This window comes from Salvelinus fontinalis, chromosome 8, assembly GCF_029448725.1.
Source record: "Salvelinus fontinalis isolate EN_2023a chromosome 8, ASM2944872v1, whole genome shotgun sequence".
Taxonomy (NCBI): Eukaryota; Metazoa; Chordata; class Actinopteri; order Salmoniformes; family Salmonidae; genus Salvelinus; species Salvelinus fontinalis.
The window spans coordinates 23,740,571-23,758,195 of NC_074672.1; the positions used below are offsets into that span (position 1 = coordinate 23,740,571).

Here is a 17,625-nt window from a genome sequence, read left to right on the forward strand (position 1 = left end):
AAAAAATAAAGAGATGCTGGAGGAGTGCTTGACGCCATCTGTCAAGCATGGTAAAGTGGGAGATTTGTACAGTGGGATCTTGAAGAAGGCCATCACTCCATTTTGCAATGCCATGTGGACGTTGCTTAATTGAAGCCAATTTCCTCCTTCCTCCTATTGAAGCCAATTTCCTCCTTCCTCCTTCCTCCTACAACTAACTTCCTCCTAAAGCTAACTTGCTGGTGCTAACTAATTTGTCCTGGGATATAAACATTGGGTTGTTATTTTACCTGAAATGCACAAGGTCCTCTACACCGACAATTAATCCACAGATAAAAGGGTAAACGGAGTTTGTTTCTAGTAATCTCTCCTCCTTCAGGCTTCTTCTTCTTTGGACTTTATATGGCGGTTGGCAACCAACTTTAAGGTGCATTACCGCCACCAACTGGACTGGAGTGTGAACCTCAGCTTATCTTTCAATCACCCGTGTGGATATTTGCTCCTAAAAACCAATGAGAAGATGGGAGAAGCAGGACTTGCAGCGCTACACGCGTCACAAATAGAAGCAAGTTCTATTTCAGTGCCTGGCTACGCAGACACTCGTTGATGCGCGCGAGCATTGTTGGTGCAATGATTGAATAACATGTATTGTACATTTATTTTGTAATACTCGCGCACGTGACACGAGCGGTGTGGCCAGCATGTTAGATGATTAGTTACCCTTTTCATACGTATGAGATGAATCAGACTTATTGAGATGCAGTTTAGAAGGTGCAGGATCTAACTTCGGTAACACTTTATACAGCCTGGTTTAAGATGGTACCTTAAAAAAACTGTGGTAACAATGGATACTGTCTTTCTAGTACTTTTTGCACCTGAAAGAATAAAACAATTGGTAACAGCCTGGTACTAAATGGTACATAGTGACACTTAAGTCCATGAATCTCAAAGAAACCAAATTATATCATTTAAAATAACTACCTGGTACATAAGCCATCTGTAAAATATACCTGTACCATAACTTCCTTTCTGAATACAGTGATGAGTATGATGGAAGTTTAATGATAAGTTTCAAAACCACGCCTATTGAAGGGCCCTATAAAATCTGTTTTATTTATTGCATAATTCTATTGATTTTTCCCCCCAAATTCCATTTAGTTTTTTCAGGTTCTCTCTAGAAATCCCTTTAAAATAATAATAACAAAATTGGATGTTAAGTCCACAACAACGCTCAAACGACATCAGGAGACCACTTTTGAGGTCTGGGAAAAATCAAAGAAATTAAAAAATGTTGGGGTGTAGATACCCTTTAATTCAAGTCTGCACCAGCAAGACACTTGTTTGGTTTGGGGTGTTTCTGTAGTGCACGTTATTACAAAGTTTGCTAAAAGCTAAAAAAAAATTGCCACTGGATTGATGCAAATAATCATGTAATTCTACCAGGCAGGCATAGGCTACTTTGTAGTTAACATTTAATTGAGAAGGTTTTTTTGGAAAGCTTTTCCATCTACCAGAAGACGGTTATCATTAGCATTATCCCTAACAGCTACACAAAGTGGTAAACAAACAGACAGGGGCATTCCCGCTTTGCCTCTTCAGAAAGATTAAGGAAAATACAAATCACTGAAGCATTTTGTTCATGTCTTGTGATAATCTTGGGCAAACAATGCTAGCAGATACCCATAGACTTCCAGTCATTGGGCTAACACTAGTTGGCATTGGCTCGCAAAACTACCTCTAACTTCTGTCATACTGGACACAGAGACATGAAAATGGTATGCACAAGTTCATCTGTTCCTGGAGAAATCCTACTCTTTGCCTCAGAAGAAAAAGGTTCAGCCACTGACAAAATGAGAGACTGCCAAAGCCTTCTAAACATTGTCATAAACCCTTTAGTCATGACAAATCTGACAGTGAAATGTAATATACAGTAGCAATTCAAATTAGGTTGAATCTAATCTTATTTTTGTTAACTAACGCAACTATTAAATATGATGTAATTGTTCATGGTTTAAAAAAAACATTCGAGGTGCATCCCTCTGTTTAGAACATTTGGCCTGTGTCAATGTATCACTCATTTCACTTAATGTGAAAAATGCCTAAGTAACAAGGTACTATTGACTAGGGGATTAGGAGCTGGGAAGTGGGTCGAGTAGGTTCAGGGTGAGGGGGACAGCCGGGAAAAGGTACATCATCTGCAAATAACAACAAGCAATTAAACAGTCTGTTTAACAGCCATTTCTGTTAGTAGGAAATATGGAGAGAGACAGGGGTTCAAACTAGGGGTTAGAGAGAACAGCTAAAATACACAAGGCAGGACATACCAACCTTTTGAGACAGCGGTAACCCGACCTACAATTCCAAATACAATCTAGGGAGACAGAACTTTGTGAGCAAAAAGGAAAACTGTAGGGTTGGTATAAAAAATTATATATAAAAAAAAAAAAGATATATTCCGGGCAGGTTTATGTTCAAAATAGTCATCCTCATCAGTATGGCGGGAATCGTCACTTGCTTTGAGGGACTGGAATATCAACTAATCCAAAAAGCTAATCCAATTGTAACAAGATTTTGCTGTGGTGGAAATAGTCATAAGAAGTCAGACTAAACTATTCTTTCAAAAATGGTTACATACATTTTTAAATGTTCATGGAAAATAGGCAACATAATCCAGTCAAATCAATAAATGATATCCAATTGTCCAGCTTGTGTAAACAGTGCTCTATTGATTCCCCATGAGCCTGGAACATCATGGCACACAACTAGTCAGAAAAAAAGTATTTCATCTTTAATAGTCCGCCACACTCTATGTGCAAAATTGAGCAATTCTCCAACTAGATCCATTGAAGCAAAAATTATCTTGTAATAACACAGTTTAATTGTCAGTAGTAATCCATGTCTTAAACTCCATGATTCTCCCTCATAGGTACAGTTGCCTGCAAGGCAGTAGGCTAATTATTTGATGTTGACAGGATGTTGTCTTTTCTGATTCTGAGAATAATTGTATCCAAGGATGGACAGATGTAGTTCCACATTCAGAAGGGAGGTAATCCACTGACAGAAGGCAGGTATCTCCACTGACATCCAGTACCATGTTCTTCAGCCCCATATTTCCATGTAATTGTATTGATTTGTATGGTTCCAAAATAATCCAATCCTCTATTACGTGATTGTTTAATGCTTCCCCCTACATCCATTGGAAAGTCTCACTCTTTCAAGAGCAAAAATATAACAAATTACTTGAACCACCAACAAAGATTTGTTTGGATAAAAAAAAGTGCATAATTTGCTCACCCTTTCTGTCGTTTCTCTACAAAGTTGATCAACAGTTGGGGTCTCCCAGGATTTAATTGTTAAACCCTGATATCAAACAATTTCATCACAAAACCGTAAAACCCATACCTTTATGGTAGATAGAATATCCTTTCGTGATTGGCCAGTTTTAATCCAATAGGGGAATACATATCCGGGTTTGGTTATCCACATGACTCCGGACCACAAGGAAAGTGCTGCACTTGAAAACACCACTGGAAGGGTTGCAGAATGATCGAGAACCCAATTTCTATTAATCCAAAAACTAGTTAATGCATCTTAAAATGTGTAAATATGTATTCTTGGTTGTTATACGAAAATAGGGTGAACCATTAATCCACCAAGGAGGGCACGGTACTCCAGATCAGGGAGATCCCAGGGAAGGCCGCTGGAACAAACTCTCTCCAGCATCCATTAATCCCAGGAATGTTACGATATCCAATATGCCCCGTACTCTCCGCAAATGGGATATCCACCTCACAGGAATGTTTAAGCTCACAAAGATAATCTCCAACAGCCAATACGCTATTTACCACACACATAGAAGTACAATTGTGTGCATAATGTACATACATGCTCATTTACAGTATAGCTTGGTGTCTACCATATCAATCCATGAGCGATGGCAACGCTCTGAGGACTTTAGAAGGGATGCCTACAGATGTATTCCTGTTTATGAACCTGCTTATAAATTAATAGATGGAAAAATGCTTGGGGGTAAGGAGTTATCAGAAACCAAGTTCCCCCTGCCTTCAGAGAAACTTTGTCCACTTACCCGTCTAGTCTGCGTTCATAGCGTCCCTCTCTGCTGTGGAGAGATGCAGGGGGCCCATACACCGGGCCCCCTGCCGCCCTTATGAACCCTGAAACATCCCGTCCACGAGAGCCTAAGGACAGGCATTCGTCCAGCCCTCTCACAGCACTAGGGATTGTGCCTGGCTCATTGTAATCAGTGCGCAGGTCTCTGTCCCCCATCTTGTTGATTGATTTATGTGCCTTCTGAGCACTTTTAATGTCCACAAAATCCACAAAGGCTGCGACTCCACCTTCTGAACCCCGCTTTGGAAGGACCTTGACACTCTCCACCCGTCCATATCTAGGGAGGAAATGGAGAATGAAAAGAAAATGGTTTATTTATTGATTTAAGTTGTATACCAATTGGAATGTTTTATTGGAAATGGAAACAAGTCAATAAGTAGACCTATGCATTTTATCAAATTGAGTCAAGGTGTGTATGTGCGTGCAGGGGGGGTCCACAAAGGGGTGTCCTTACAAAATATTTATTTGGCCACTATCATTTCCCAACCTCACCAGGCAACAGTAACCAAGCAACTACAAATCTTGGCACATAGCATGATACACAGGTAACTGCCAAAATAAAGGAAACACCAACATAAAGTGTCTAAATAGGATGTCGGGCCACCAGAACAGCTTCAATGTGCCTTGGCATAGATTTTACAAGTGTCTGCAACTCTATTGGAGGGATGCGACAACATTCTTCCATTAGAAATTCCATCAGTTGGTATTTTGTTGATGGTGGTAGAAAACACAGTCTCAGGCACCACTCCAGAATCTCCCATAAGTGTTCATTTGCTTTGAGATCTAGTAAGGAACTTCCCTAACCTGGTTGTCTATGTCTTAATTGAAAGGAAAACCCCAAAACCCACAGACACTAGGCCCTCCATGGAATGAGTTTGACCCATGAGCACTAACATGTGAAGTTCATAGGAGAAGGTCAAAATAAAGCTAAGAGTATGTTTTAAAAATTAATATAATTTGTTATATAACAACCATTTTCCATCCTAATAATTAGGTATAAGCAACGGTTTTATTTTCTGGTCAAACAGATAGAAAAAGGGTCTTAGAATACACCTATCAGAAAAAGTCTTCCAAGGTATTAGAAATACACCAAAACACAATAAATGTTGAAGACCCCTGACAACTAATATCAACACTTCTATTTAGTTTGATAAATTATTTGCCTTCTGTAAATTTAAGAAACATCACCTTGTGCACATATCTTTAAGATATTTTCTAATTTCTCTCCCTCATGAGGGAGGATAATGAAAGTTCATAGAAGCAACATGTAAAGGTAGACCTGCCAATTAGTTATAATGATTTTACTGATATCAAGTTTATTAAATATTAAGTGATTGAAACTCAGAATTGTTACCAAATCAGTAACGGAATTACTGCAATTGAATTGGCTACAATGGGAAATCATACTAGAGACAAACCACAGTTGGGTCACCTGCTACTGTACTCCCTTCCACTGGCATACTGTTATGTTCAGGTCATAACTGTTTTGTTTCTCTTTTTGTCGTCTGGTGGTCAAAGCAAGACTGTGAAAACCGTCTGGACAACCTCTCCCTCTCTGCCGCCCTCTCTCTTCTTTCAAGTTAAATGTTACCTCACCCAGCTCTTACTTGCACCTACCATGACACCTATCCTAGTTACATTTACTGTAACAAGCATCCTCAACTACTGAGCACCAACCGACACTGGACGTCAAAAAGTAGTTTGGGTCAGTCCACCCTGGCCGGACCAAATCTGAACCAATCATAGACATTTATGTTTCACAAGTTTGGACAGCACCGTAGAGAACAGTACAGTAGAGCAGAGTTCAGTAGTTCAATTTACTGTACATAGACTTTAAATGTACTCTACTGTGATGTCCAAACTTGAGAAACATAGATGTCTATGATTGTTTCAGATTTGGTCTGGTCAGGACCAAACAAATGTGTTCTTGTTTTGGGGCAGAACTCATTACAATAATAGTCAGTGTGTCGAATAATACCCAGATATTGTCACGACTTGCCTCTCCTTGTTCGGGCGGTGCTCGGCGGTCGACGTCACCGGTCTTCTAGCCATCATCGATCCATTTTTCATTTTCCATTGGTTTTGTCTTGTCTTCCTACACACCTGTTTTCAATCCCATCCATTACCTGTTGTGTATTTAACCCTCTGTTTCCCCCCATGTCTTTGTCAGAGATTGTTTGTTGTCAGTGTAGTGTTTATTTTTGTATAGGCGCGACGGGTCTTCGTACCCATATTTGTTTATTATTCATTTTCTTATTAGTGTTATGGAGCATGTTTCTTGGACATTTATTAAAAGACTCCATTTTACACTCCTGCGCCTGACTTCCCTGCCACCTATACACACGTCTCTGACAGATATGCAAAAGAAGAATATTGCATATTTCTACCTTTGGTTACCATGAAGTAAGAAAATGATATTCATATCCGTAATTAGGCATTTCTGTATAATACAGATCAGAGACCCATGATGTAATTCCGTTACCGGATGTGAATCCACTTCACCTACCATAGTTCAATAGCCAAAAATAATAATAATGAAACCCAAGGTGTCACGTCATAGCTGACACCCCATTCGTTCTGCAGACATCTCTGAATCTTAATTCGGAGAAGATACTTAAGAATTTTTGGAAAACTTAGTCCCATAAACTGAGGGAGATTTTACTTTAATTCTGTTATCAAACTTTGCATTTGCAAAGTTCTTCCACTAAAAGTGTTTTTGTGAAATGTCCTGTTTAAATTGTTCAATGTAGTCCTTGTGCATCGAGTTGTATGGTTTGTTAAACTTTGTTTGTCATAGATTTTAAAGTTGAAATGTTTCAATTAACTCAGGAACCACACCTGTGTGGAAGCACCTGCATTCAATATACTTTGTAGGCCTATCCCTCATGTACTCAAGTGTTTCCTGTATTTTGGGAGTTACCTGTACATACATTCAATATATCATGTATTCTAGTTATGAGAAAAGGTCCCTTCTTTAAGTTATTCAAAGATGGAACTCTGATGAGGTCTGCACAACGCAGCATATATACACACGTGAAATTTCCTGGTTTGCTCTTCCGGGGCCTCATTTATAAATGTTGGCTACGCACAAAATATTACCCAAAATATGCGTGCGCCTGTTTTCACGCAAAAGTTGGCATTTATACGTTTCAAGTTAATGCTGAGGCGTATTTCTGTCTGTAAAAGTCCTTTTGTGGTAGAAAAAAAAATCTAATTGGCTGGGCCTGGCTCCCCAGTGGGTGGGCCTATGCCCTCCCAGGCTCACCCATGGCTGTGCCCCTGCCCAGTCATGTAAAATCCATAGAGTAGGCCCCAATTTATTTATTTAAAATTGACTGATTTCCTTATATGAACTGTAACTCAGTTAAATCTTTGAAATTGTTGCATGTTGCATTTTTATTCTTGTTCAGTATACAGTACGAGTCAAAAGTTGACACCTACTCATTCCAGGGTTTTTCTTAATTGTTATGTTCTACATGGTAGAATAATAGTGAAGACATCAAAACTATGAAATAACACACATGGAATCATGTAGTAACCAATAAAAGTATAAAATCTAAATATATTTCATATTTGAGATTCTTCAAAGTAGACACCTTTTGCCTTGATGACAGCTTTGCACACACTTGGCAAGTCAAATCTCTCGAGTAGACAATATTTAACTTATAAACATATACATTTATCATAACCATTGTAGAATAAATTCCTCACCTTTTCTGGCCATGTTGAGACAGCATAGTTCATATTCCCGAAGTAGCCATACAACAAATGACCATGTCCATCTCTCATTTAAAATTGGGCCTATTAGAAAGGATATTATAATTTCAAGCTTTTGCTCCATGTATCGGGCAGGGATCACGGTTTATAGTATACAGTAGAATGTAATAGGTGAAGAGATAGTGGTAGCCTACACACTTCAACGCAAACTAAGTAGGTCTACTGTAGTTTTATTTTTTTTTCAAAGTGGACAATGTTTCAGAATTCTCAGACAGTGCAGCATATTTAGGTTAGGGAAAAAGTGAATGCAAACATTGCTGCATTCAAACGATTTGTTTACAGGTCCACAAAAATTTGCAATCAGTATTTATGCTGCAATAGTTTGTGTCAGGGGGCTAGGGTCAGTCTGTTATATCTGGAGTATTTCTCCTTTCTTATCCGTTGTGAATTTAAGTGTCTCTCCCCACTACCTGGCCTGATGACTCCTTGCTGTCCCCCAGTCCACCTGGTTGTGCTGCTGCTCGTTTCAACTGTTCTGCCTGCGGCTATAGAACCCTGACCTGTTCACCGAACGTGCTACCTTGTCTCAGACCTGCTGTTTTCAACTCTCTAGAGACAGCAGGTACGGTAGAGATACTATGAATGATCAGCTATGAAAAGCCAACTGACATTTACTCCTGAGGTGCTGACCTGTTGCATCCTCTACAACCACTGTGATGATGATGATTAAGATTATTATTTGACCCTGCTGGTCATCTATGAACATCTTGGCCATGTTCTGTTATAATCTCGACCCGGCACAGCCAGAAGAGGACTGGCCGCCCCTCATAGCCTGTTTCCTCTCTAGGTTTCTTCCTAGGTTCCGGCCTTTCTAGGGAGTTTTTCCTAGACATCGTGCTTCTACACCTGCATTGCTTGCTGTTTGGGGTTTTAGGCTGGATTTCTGTACAGCACTTTGTGACATCAGCTGATGTAAGAAGGGCTTCATAAATAAATTTGATTGATTAATTGAATACAGCAAATGTCACTGGGGGGAAAAAAACTTTCAGCCAACACCTCCAAATAAATTTTTATCAAGTTCGCCATTGCCATTTCCTTTAGATACCGTCTTGGTCTAATTCCAATACTTCCAAAGTATACAGGCTGGTTTTGTCATCATAAAATATCAATTATGGGCGTGTTTCAGGCAGCGTTATAATGCTCGTTAACGCGCGCACTTTTTTTATGACAGGTTTGATTTATAACGGGAAACTTGGATGTATGGCGTGCGCCATGTAAACAATTCTCAATATTTTTGTGCTCAGAATATTTTCTGTTAAAAAGGAGGACCCAGGGCTCTACACTGAGTTATTTTGTTGTTACAAGGAGCACGTGTGCGCGTACTGGTGGTCCTAAATTAAAATATCAGGTCTGAAAGAGATATATATATAAAGGCGCATTTAAGAGGAAAATGGTCGCACTGTGGAGCCCTCCTCTTGCTTGTGGGTGCAAACCCGATGCATTACGCAATATGGGATAATTTCACTTGTCCTTCCAATAAGGCTTGCTAAAGAGAAATTTAGCTATATGGGCTTCTACATTTTAATACGGAAAGTGCAACTGTTTTATGCAAGGAAAATTTAAGTTTATTTCACAGAGGAAAAAGTGATTTCAATCGTTTCCCTGGGTATAGCCTATAATTAAAATGGGTTATTGCCTTAAAATGTATTTCCATTGTAGCCTATGGCGTCTATAAAACAACTGGAGTAACAAAATATTACAGTTACGATGTTATTTCTGATCCGAGTTATTTGCCAACGTCTTGGGGAGCTTAGGCTACTCCATACAACACTTTTATATTCAGGGAGAAAATGAAAACCACAGAACATACATCTATCTATTTCTGCTTATTGTCTGACAGACACCCAGAAAATGCCCATAAGTGTAGACTCTAAGGTATGCCAGTTCCCACATTGAATAGCCTTCGACGCCATTTTAGAAACCCGTTCACACTGCTTACTCATTCTGCCGTCCCCCATCTTCAATGACTCCTATCACACATTCAGCTGTCATGCACCTGCATACGCTGTCTGCTTCTTTGTTTGTTACAATATAACCAGAAGCTGCTTGACGAGCAGTGAGCACCCGAAATGTTTTCCCATGCGCACTCATTACCTCGATGAATGCCTCATCTTCAAAACAAAATCAAAATGTCTGTGATCAATTGTCAAATGTTTTTAATTGTCTATGCATATTAAATTCCTATGATATAATGCATGCAAATCATAAGGATGACAAATGCACCGCAATATTTGAATATCAGATAGGTTACCAGAATTCATGCTTGCATCTGAACATAACATCAAAGAATAAGGATTAAATTCAATGAAACTAGGCCTAAATGAGCATCCGTTTGAGATTAACCTACAAAATAGTCTGAAATTGCCAGTCATAATGGTCTGATGAGAATACACTGTTTGTCTCTATAGGCTCAATAGCAAAACCTGAGCTGGAAACCGTGGCAGAAATACGCCACTTAGGACATTCAGCCATAATGTTGTAACTTAAAAATGCAGCACTTCAGCTAACGGAAAGAAATAATACGGATATCGCGTATTTTAATTAGGCTACTCCTCCTGCCTAGCTCGACAGATAGGCGGCCAGTTTTTTCTTTGACAGCCAGTAGGAACTAGAGAGCGCAGTGTCAAGACAATAACCAAATTTACCCCCATTCAGATGTTGGGAAATGTTTGTGTTAAATGCACAAAAGCTATATAGTTTACCATCACACAATCTGATTTGACAAAATTGTAAAAATGTGAAGTAATAACAAGCTATAAAGCTATATAAGCTATAAAATCGCCCTTTACATTTCAGAAGTGAAAAAGAATGTTCCAATAGCCTAAAGTTTATATAGGGTTAGCTATATCGACAATCATGTAGGCTACCAATAGGGAATATGACCAGTGCCTTATAATCGCCGTGCTTCTTATTCCTGTTCCTACGTTGACAGTTTAATTAGGGCTTATGGTCATCATTATTGTCGTCTGTTTACATTGGTTGCATTCAGAAATTGTGTAAAGGGGACAATCTTGAAATTGTAGGCTGTTACCTATAGGCCTACGAAATGTTAGGCTATATTACTCATTTGAATAACAATTCATAGCAACCATACATGCATTCAATTAACATTTCAGTTTATTTTGAAAAACATGTTGATTGTTAACTGCTAACCACTGACATTTATTACATTATTTGGCTAATTGACGCCAGTAGTCACACACAGTATGATGCTGCTGGCAAGTCAGCTCTGCATCACCTCAATATTTTTTACGTTGCCGAGTCTCAGCGGAACTTCACACTTTAAAACTACTTGAAATTTGCAACATATGTTGCGGTGGGGCCCAGCAATGGCAGTTGATCTCACAATGGACCATCACTTGGTTGAACAGCGAGCAGTTGCAACAAGGAAAAACATTGATGCGAAGTAGTGATTAACATGCTTCGAGGGCGTGAGTACATTGCACGTGGGCAGTATGTTTTGATTTTAGAACTATGATTGATTGCTGACAGACTTCTAGTCACTGCATGGTTCGTTATAATTCCATTGCTGTAGACACTCCACAACTGGCAAGTTTTAATTAGGCTATACCATGGCATAACTTTGAAACACAAGCCAAGTTGCTCGGTCTTAACACACCACAACCAGCAGGCTGCTACAGTGGCACGATTGTTCAGTGGCGCTAGCTAGCTGTTTTCTAAAGTAATTAGTTAGCTACCTAAGCTATTTCTAAGTCCACCGCGTGGGAGAAGTGGCTTGCAAGACCTCGAAATCCAGGTAAATGGGCCATAAGATAGCAATTGGTAAGCTCATGTTGTTTAGTTAGTTATAATATATATCTTCCTCTTCACCCGAGTTGTTTGCATTGGGTTGCTGGTTTGTTGGCAGTGGGTTAGCCAGGCTGTCACTTGCCTGGGCAATTCGATCCAGAATTGATCTCCCTCTGATTTAAGGAGAATCAGGCAGACAGATGGTGACAGTTGTGGGATAACGTTACTCAGTGAAATATTTGGCATAACTGTTTAGCGTTACTCACCGTTTGAAATGCTCAATTATTTTCTCCTCTCGTACATTTTCGGGTAAATTTCCCACCCATAAATGTCTGGTTTCCCGGACCATACTGTGCGCTCCTGTCCCCCGATCATACAGATGAGTTTGATGTCCTTATCTTCTCCGATACAAAGTAAAATACGTTGCGAAATTGAGCGCAGCGAAGTATTGTGCGTAGATCATCGACTGCATGTTCTGGCCCAATGTAACCATTGGGGTTCAATTCTTGCACGCTGTTTGATTCCCTTTGCTGTCTAAGCGCGATCTGGGCTTACGAGCACGCGCTGTATTACTGTTCCCGTGACTAGGCGCGTCCCTGACACCATGCGACCCTTTGGCTGTCGAAAGAACGCTTGTAGCTACCTAAAAAGATGCAGCAACCTTGCTCGTAATGAGGCGCACACAGCGCACGCGTGGCACTGTGTGAGAACTATTTTTTTCGCTTTCAGACGAGATCGCCTTTCGTCTTGCGCATGCGTGGGTATCGATGTGTGAGTTTGGGTAGAAGGAGGGTGTGAATAGAATGTTTCACAGAGACAGATAGCACCTGGCAAGCAGTCATACAACAGGCCATTGAAGAATGTTTTACTTTGTGACATTGAATAGTGTCACAAAGTATACATAAGAGGTGGTATAAGAAAAAAATGAACTGTAGGCTTCAGTCGCTATTCAAAGACCCAAATGACAAAAGCAAACAATGGAGAATAAAACATTTATTATACATTTGTACTAAGCTCATACGGTATTTATAAGCTTATAGAAATGTATTATTTTCAAGAATTAGAAATTCTTGAATTCTTGAAAATAATAAATAAATGACCAGCCTAGAGCTGGTCTTTTGACCAAACTGAGCAACCGGGCAAGAAGGACCTTGGTCAGGGAGGTGACCAAGAACCAAATGACCACTCTGACAGAACTACAGAGTTCCTTAACAGTCTCTACAGCATTTCACCAATCTGGACTTTATGGGATAGTGGCCAGACAGAAGCCACTCCTGAGAAAAGGGCACATGACAGCATGCCTGGAGTTTGCAAAAAGGCATGTGAAAGACTCAGAGCATAAGGCAAAAGATTATGTGTTCTGATGAGACAAAAATTGAACTCTGGCCTGAATGCAAAGCACTATGTCTGGAGAAAACCAGGCACAGCTCATCACCCATCTAATACCATCCCTACTGTGAAGCATGGTAGTGGCATGCTACGGGGATGCTTTTCAGTGGCAGGGACTGAGAGACTGGTAAGGATAGAGGGAACAATGAATGGAGCCAAATACAGGCAAATCCTTAATGAGAACCTGCTTCGGAGTGCAAATGACCTTAGACTGGGGTGAAGATTTACATTCCAACAGGACAATGACCCCAAGCATACAGTCAAAGCAAAGCTGGAATGGCTTCAGAACAAGAATGGGAAAGTAAAAGACCTTGAGTGCCCTAAGTCCAGACTTGAATCCCATTGAAAATCTGTGGAAAGACATGAAGATAGCTGTTTACTGCTGCTCCCCTTCTAATTGAACAGAGCTTGAGAAAATCTGCACGAAAGAATGCAAGAAAATCCCCAAAGCTGATAGATATACCCAAGACAACCCAATGCTGTAATTGCCACCAAAGGTGCTTTTACAAAGTATTCTCAGGGATGTGAATACTTATGTAAATGAGATATTTCTGTATTGCATTTTCAATAAATATGCAAAGATTTCTAAAAACATGTTTTCACTATGTCATTATGAGGTATTGTGTGTAGATGGGTGAGAATAGTTGTATTTAATCAATTTTGAAAATCAGGCTGTAACACAACAACATTTGGAATAAGTCAAGGGGTATGAATACTTTCTGAAGGCACTGTACCTTCGCTGTGAGACAAGATGAGACAGGATGTCGAATGGTGCCAGAGAGGATGGTGCATTACCACCAACAGCATCGGTGTGCAATTACATTTAAAATTAAAAGTAGCGCAGACAAGAGGTTAGTTGTCGATCTTTGCTAGTAGTACTAGCTAGCCAGTGTAGCCAATTTATCAAGGTGACAGCTAAAGCACAAGCAACAGTGGTTGCATGGTTGTAGTGATTCTTTTGCATTAATAATAACATTGTATCCAAAAATTATAAAAACAATATATTCATCCTGAAAAAAGCTAGCTAGCTAACTCTCCCAACTTCAACCACTATGCTACTAAACATTTTTTACATTTTAGTCATTTAGCAGACGCTCTTATCCAGAGCGACTTACAGTAGAGTGCATACATTTTATTACATCTTACATACTGAGACAAGGATATCCCTACCGGCCAAACCCTCCCTAACCCGGACGACGCTATGCCAATTGTGCGTCGCCCCACGGACCTCCCGGTTGCGGCCGGCTGCGACAGAGCCTGGGCGCGAACCCAGCTCAGCCTGGGCGCGAACCCAGAGACTCTGGTGGCGCAGCTAGCACTGCGATGCAGTGCCCTAGACCACTGCGCCACCCACTGCGCCACTAAACACACTAACATAATGCCCTGGATCAGAGCTAGTGTGCCGACTGGTACAGTTGAAGTCGGAAGTTTACATACACTTAGTCATTAAAACTTGTTTTTCAACCACTCCACAAATTTCTTGTTAACAAACTATAGTTTTGGCAAGTCGGTTAGGACATCTACATTGTGCACGATACAAGTAATTTTTCCAACAATTGTTTACAGACAGATTATTTAACTTATAATTCACTGTATCACAATTCCAGTGGGTCAGAAGTTTACATAAACTAAGTTGACTGTGCCTTTAAACAGATTGAAAAATTCCAGAAAATTATGTCATGGCTTTAGAAGCTTCTGTTAAGCTACTTGACATAATTTGAGTCAATTGGGGGTGTACCTGTGGATGTATTTCAAGGCTTACCTTCAAGCTCAGTGTCTCTTTGCTTGACATCATGGGAAAATCAAAAGAAATCAGCCAAGACCTCAGAAAAAAATGGTAGACCTCCACAAGTCTGGTTCATCCTTGGGAGCAATTTCCAACGCCTGAAGGTACCACGTTCATCTGAACAAACAATAGTACGCAAGTATAAACACCATGGGACCACGCAGCTGTCATACCGCTCAGGAAGGAGACACGTTCTGTCTCCTAGAGATGAACGTACTTTGGTGCGAAAAGTGCAAATCAATCCCAGAACAACAGCAAAGGACCTTGTGAAGATGCTGGAGGAAACAGGTACAAGAGTATCTATATCCACAGTAAAACGAGTCCTAAGAAGCCACCGCTCCAAAACCGCCATAAAAAAGCCTGACTACGGTTTGCAACTGCACATGGGGACGAAGATCGTACTTTTTGGAGAAATGTCCTCTGGTCTGATGAAACAAAAATAAAACTGTTTGGCCATAATGACAATTGTTATGTTTGGAGGAAAAAGGGGGGTGCTTGCAAGCCGAAGAACACCATCCCAACCGTGAAGCACGGGGTGGCAGCATCATGTTGTGGGGGTGCTTTGCTGCAGGAGGGACTGTGCACTTCACAAAATAGATGGCATCATGAGGTAGGAAAATTTTGTGGATATATTGAAGCAACATCTCAAGACATCAGTCAGGAAGTTAAAGCTTGGTCGCAAATGGGTCTTCCAAATGGACAATGACCCCAAGCATACTTCCAAAGTTGTGGCAAAATGGCTTAAGGACAACAAAGTCAAGGTATTGGAGTGGCCAGCACAAAGCCCTGACCTCAATCCTATAGAGAATTTGTGGGCAGAACTGAAAAAATGTGTGCAAGCACGGAGGCCTACAAACCTGACTCAGCTACACCAGCTCTGTCAGAAGGAATGGGCTAAAATTCACCCAACCTATTGTGGGAAGCTTGTGGGAGCTTACCCAAAACGTTTGACCCAAGTTAAACAATTTAAAGGCAACGCTACCAAATACTAATTGAGTGTATGTAAACTTCTGACACTTGTATGTAAGAGTGTATGTAAACTTCTCAGTGATGAAAGAAATAAAAGCTGAAATAAATAATTATCTCTACTGTTATTCTGACATTTCACATTCTTAAAATAAAGTGGTGATCCTAACTCACCTAAAATAGGGAATTTTTACTCAGATTAAATGTCAGGAATTGTGAAAAATTGAGTTTAAATGTATTTGGCTAAGGTGTATGTCAACTTCCGACTTCAACTGTATGTGTTAACACTGATGCCCTGGAACACATCACAAGTTCAAGTTGCACACATAGCAACTGAGACACAAAAATACCCTCTGAGACACGTGCATGCGCATGGCGGTAAATTTGTTAAAAAAACACAAAGAGAGTTAAACCTTTCTAGCAATAACAGCTAGTTTTCAGTTGTCCCCTTCCCACTCAGACCATTCCCAGACAGTCCTAGCAAAATTCTTGCTTGAGAAATTGGTCTTTGATAAGAAGCTTTATTTATTTATTTATTTTTTAACCATTTTAACTGAAAACAATCACAGTTAAGTGCTTAATTGTTACAAATAAATTATTGACAATTTAAATTATTGACAATTGAGATAAAAACGGCTGAATTGGACCTTTAACATTAGGAATGAAACAGATTTCTAGTCAAAAACATAATGGAAGGGCCACCATTTTGGGGGACAGTACCATCACCTACAAACCCCGATTTGAACCGTGAATAAGACAGGCTATACCTGAAATATGCAGTATTGGAGCAAGCAGAAACAGACTATACTTTTTTCATATCTGCAAGAGCTAAACATATAACTAACTTCTGTTCTTCTGAATGAGCAGAACATAGTTTGAAATCCACATGAGGAACACAGAGTGAAAACAAGAGAATAATATCACACAATTGTCATGAGAGAAAATGGTTAACCTATACCTCTATAACAGTGATCATTGTACTGCTCAACTGCCCCTCAAGGATCATAACTTATGACAGCCAATTATATAGTGGAGGGTGAACTTCACCCAGCACCTTTGTATTTAGTGAATAGGGTGTCCCCACCTATTTTTAAGTGGTTGTTTCCCCGTTTTTTACCATTACATCCTTGAATCTATAACATACCTAGCAGTGCATTACCTGTACAAAATATATCTTTGCCCGTTTGAATAGGTAAATGAGTTACAATGCCATTACAATTTAGTGGCTATACCACAATGTCAGTAATTCAACACTTTTGCTCTTTTCTGAGCTGTTTATTAATTGCCAGGAGAAATCAGGCACAAGTCCAAAAGTCCAAAAAACCAAGTATACAATGTGATAAGATATGATAGCCTATAGGTCAACGTCCATGGTGTTGCAAGTGCAGAATGCTAGTTAAATATCAAATTACTTGAAGGAATGATACATTTTACAGTGAAGGTTTCATGAAATCTAATGTACAGTTTGAATAAAGATTGATAAAGAATTTTTAAAACGAATTTGCTTCTATTAGGAGGCCTACGTAGGCATGCGCTGCAATGCGGTAAAAAAGGATCTGCATTTTGGAACAAGGACGCATGCGTATGGCATGCTACCAAGGGGTCAAGAGAGACATTTTCCTAAAAATAGGCTACAGTAGAGTCCAGCCGTCAGAGGAGGTACAGGAAAATTATAATTCCCACTGTTAAAAAAAAAAAGAAATCCATACGTGAGCGTTGGAAATAATCGTGTCCTTCCAGTGAACTCAACGAATTCATCGTTCTGTTGTAAAAAGGAACAGCTTAATTAAGTCTACCAATAACATCGTGGATTGTAAAATGTTCGTATTGCCTAAAAACATTGTGGT

The 17,625-nt window shown here is 39.8% G+C and overlaps 1 protein-coding gene across 4 annotated transcripts in view; it reads right to left on the reverse strand.

Annotated features, from left to right (window-relative positions):
- spen (spen family transcriptional repressor) overlaps positions 1-12,318 on the reverse strand; it is a 46,323-nt gene extending 34,005 nt beyond the window's left edge. For all 4 annotated transcript variants that reach the window (XM_055931789.1, XM_055931787.1, XM_055931788.1 and 1 more), the window contains exons 1-2: positions 11,904-12,318; positions 4,067-4,387 (exon numbers count right to left, since the gene is read on the reverse strand). In XM_055931789.1, the coding sequence (XP_055787764.1) occupies positions 4,067-4,387; positions 11,904-11,986 (404 nt within the window). In that variant the 5' untranslated portion in view covers positions 11,987-12,318. The remainder of the gene's footprint in view (positions 1-4,066; positions 4,388-11,903) is intronic.
- Positions 12,319-17,625: the final 5,307 nt, after the last annotated feature.